Here is a 3,389-nt window from a genome sequence, read left to right as displayed (position 1 = left end):
TATGGAATTTTTTGATCAAGGTGGAGATTGTTGGATTTGATCAAAAAGTCGGTCATGTCCTGAAGCATGAAGTGTTTATACTGGCAAGAGCTGGGCTGTCCGGACGGGTATATAGAGAGGAGACTTTGGTGCCTGGACAAGGATTGTTCAAAAGAATTGGTAGAAGTGCTGCAGTGGGGAAAGCTGTCGAAACACTGCTAACCTAAGAATCATATTTAAGGCAGCTTTAGGGTTGTTTTATTTATCTAAAATAGTGAGAGAGAGAGTGCGTCCAGCCCTTGTTGGGTGAGAGTTCTTGGTGTTTATACTCGTGATTATTGATCTAGTGAAGCATTACAACAAAGTAGACATACCTTGTGAGATCAAATCGATCGGGTGAACCACTATAAATCTCTGTTTCCTTTTATTTTTGTTCTTACCTGATTGTTTGCTTATGATTTGGATTATTCTCTAATTATTTGGTGTTGTGAATTAGTTATTATAATCTCTGTCTTTCCTACTGGATTGAATCAAGAGGAGGTTAAACTCCCAATATGTCAACGATGCTCTCTACCAAACGCACCTTTATATTCACTATTTGTAAACCTTGAAAACCAGGGAGTCCAAGTTTTCTCTATAAATTAAAAATTGGATTGGAGGCTTGACACTTGCTTGAGTTCCAGTGATTGCAACATTTTACAGACTGAAATTAACGGTAAAACTGTTTGTCCATTCATTTGTTAACCTTTTCATGTAGAAATTATTTTTTTAACTGCAAACCATTACATATGCTTTTAATTATAATAATCAGAGTAGTTATACAACTAGCTAGATCAGTCTATAGGAGGGAAAACAATATTGAAAATATGTATTTTTTTAAAAAAAATGAGAGAATCATGGACAGTAGACCTATGTAAACCCCCTGAAATGCACGACTCTTCTCAAGTACCTTGACAAGTCGTGTGAAAAGTTGATCTTGAATCTCTCAATTTGAAGAATACATCCATGACCAACTCGACCACCACTTAGTGGTTCAAAATATTTATTTTCTTCATTTTGTATTCGATGTACTTCCAAGCTAATGGTTAACCTTTTAGGAATCAAATTCTAACCTAACGGTTAGGAGAGATCATGTCATCTTCGGAAATTGTGCGCTTGATTCTTATTCTGAATCCGTACATGGATTTTCCACATGTTTGTCTGGCACAAGTGATTTGTAGACAGGTTCATGAGTTTACCTAATGCATACCGGGAAGGTTATGACCGCGAGTTCCCTGTAAAAAGAAAGTAGGGTTCACATATATTAGTTACAACGTCATTTTTAGCATCTTGAACTTTATTTTTTTTTTCTTTCACTTCCTTTGTTGGAGAGATTGTTGCTTTATTGAATGCATACTCCATCTAGACTTTGTGTGAATAGTGTAGGAGCAGGAAAACGTATTTTGAGATCAGATGCTAAACACCCAAGAAACTGCTGTGGACAATCCATAAGCGTATTGCTTCGATAAAAACATATACGAATCTCCAGTAATTGGTCTCTCTTTTGAGCATCTCTGTTGCAGAGAATTTCTGGAGATACTCCTGTCGAATTTGTTATCGCGTTTGCTATATCATTTCGATCATAATCTTTATCATTATGTGCAACAATAGAAGGCACTGTTTCAAAAATGGGGAAAAAACCATTGAGATATATATATATATATATATCATATCAGTTATATATAAGAATGCAGTTCAAAAGCATGTTTTTTACCACTCTTGCGAAGGATTTCTAGGAAATTATGATGCTTTATATAGTTTAACGCAGTCTGGAAGAATAATATTGGTTGATCTGGGTATGCAAAACACATTCCATGTTTCTGCCATTCGTTTTGCCAGAACTTGAGGTTTTGGACTGCTTTAGTGTACTTTTTGATATTTGGCCAATATGTTGTCATATCTGATAGAATTGAAGCTGAATCTAATAATGCTGTCTGCTCGCACCAAATCAGACAAATAAACGGAGTTAATTACATACTAAGGAAGACACAAGAACAAAACTAACGCAAAACGGGCAGAACGGAACGGACCTAACGTACAAGCTGCGTCAATATCCTAGAAAAATAAACTCTAAAAACGTAGAGTAAAACTATTTTTTTTGAAGATTACTTAGCCTGACAATTTACAGTCCTATTTAAACAAAAACAAGGAAACTCTAAAAATCAACAAACATGCCAAAATAACAAAATCGGGTTGGGCTAATAAATTGCTACTACTGATAATATGAAACAAGTCAGAATCGACGAAACATACTTCTAATTAAAAAGATATAATAGAAACGGAATATTCCTAAAATGAGAGAAACAATAATTTGGAGCCCTGTAAGGCATAATGTGGCCAAAAAGTTGGGGGCACTGAGAATCGACATTTTAAGTCAACCCGCCAAGTTTCACGCACAAAGTAGACAATTTTGAATTTTTGGTGATCAAAAATATGTAAAAACCTTTCTGCAACATGTTCTACATCAGAAACTAACATATATAATTCACTATAAAGTATATATTATGTATTACACACACTATATACTTACCGTGATAGCATCTGAGGGTGTGGGTTGGATGGTATTGCATCCACTTTTGTTAAAAGCAGGCACCGGAATATCAGGATTGTACTGTGGCCAAACACCATGAATCGTAAAATACGATAAGATTGGCAATTGACAAACGACACCGATATGATTGCAATATGATTCGGGCCACTGAAGGGAAATCCTGTAGAAATCAAATGGACCTTCTGGTTTGGCATTTGATTTAGCTGCAAAAACACTTATCAGAATCACAAGAATGAACATGATTAGTATGTTACTAGCTGAATATTGTCTCCCCATCAATGCTTGAGCCGCACAGAAATGCTACTGCTGCACTGTTATTTTGAACATTGATCATGAGTTCTTATAAAAACTCATCCATTGTAAACTCTTTTTTATTAAATGAACAAGAACTTTGTAGTCATCGACATGTATGTCCATTAATGGAGATTCATCACCGGGAAAGAGGAAAACAAACAATAATAAGAAACAAACCTAAGAGAACGCTAGCCTGGCGGTTGGTAATTTGAGGCCGGCGCCTGCGGATCCCAAAGTAGGTTTGTCGTTTCTTATAAGATTTTTCCATATAAGGGTGGATCCTAAACTAGGTTTATCATTTATTATAAGAGTTTAGCATATAAGAGTTTATCAATTATGAATTAATTTCTTATTAATGAAATCAGACAAGTTTTAAAAAGAAAAAACAAAAATGTGGTGTGATGTGGCATACCTCCAAAACCATTGAATTCAAATTGTAAACTCTACAATTTTAAGCTAATTGCGGAGCCTCCATATCTGACAAATAGAACTATGTACAAATTTTGTGATTTTTTGGCTCAAAAGG

The 3,389-nt window shown here is 35.2% G+C and overlaps 1 protein-coding gene across 1 annotated transcript; it reads right to left on the bottom strand.

Annotated features, from left to right (window-relative positions):
• Positions 1–520: 520 nt before the first annotated feature.
• Positions 521–3,131, bottom strand: LOC119986956 (ribonuclease 1-like). The gene is made up of 7 exons (XM_038831645.1): positions 3,041–3,131; positions 2,549–2,772; positions 2,020–2,073; positions 1,733–1,952; positions 1,443–1,635; positions 1,229–1,253; positions 521–613 (listed from the first exon to the last, which is right to left on the bottom strand). The coding sequence occupies exons 1-7, from the start codon at positions 3,129–3,131 to the stop codon at positions 521–523; spliced, it is 900 nt and encodes a 299-aa protein (XP_038687573.1).
• Between the last annotated feature and the right edge of the window lie 258 nt (positions 3,132–3,389).

This window comes from Tripterygium wilfordii, chromosome 20, assembly GCF_013401445.1.
Source record: "Tripterygium wilfordii isolate XIE 37 chromosome 20, ASM1340144v1, whole genome shotgun sequence".
Lineage (NCBI taxonomy): Eukaryota > Viridiplantae > Streptophyta > Magnoliopsida > Celastrales > Celastraceae > Tripterygium > Tripterygium wilfordii.
This window is presented reverse-complemented; position numbering and strand designations above follow the sequence as displayed.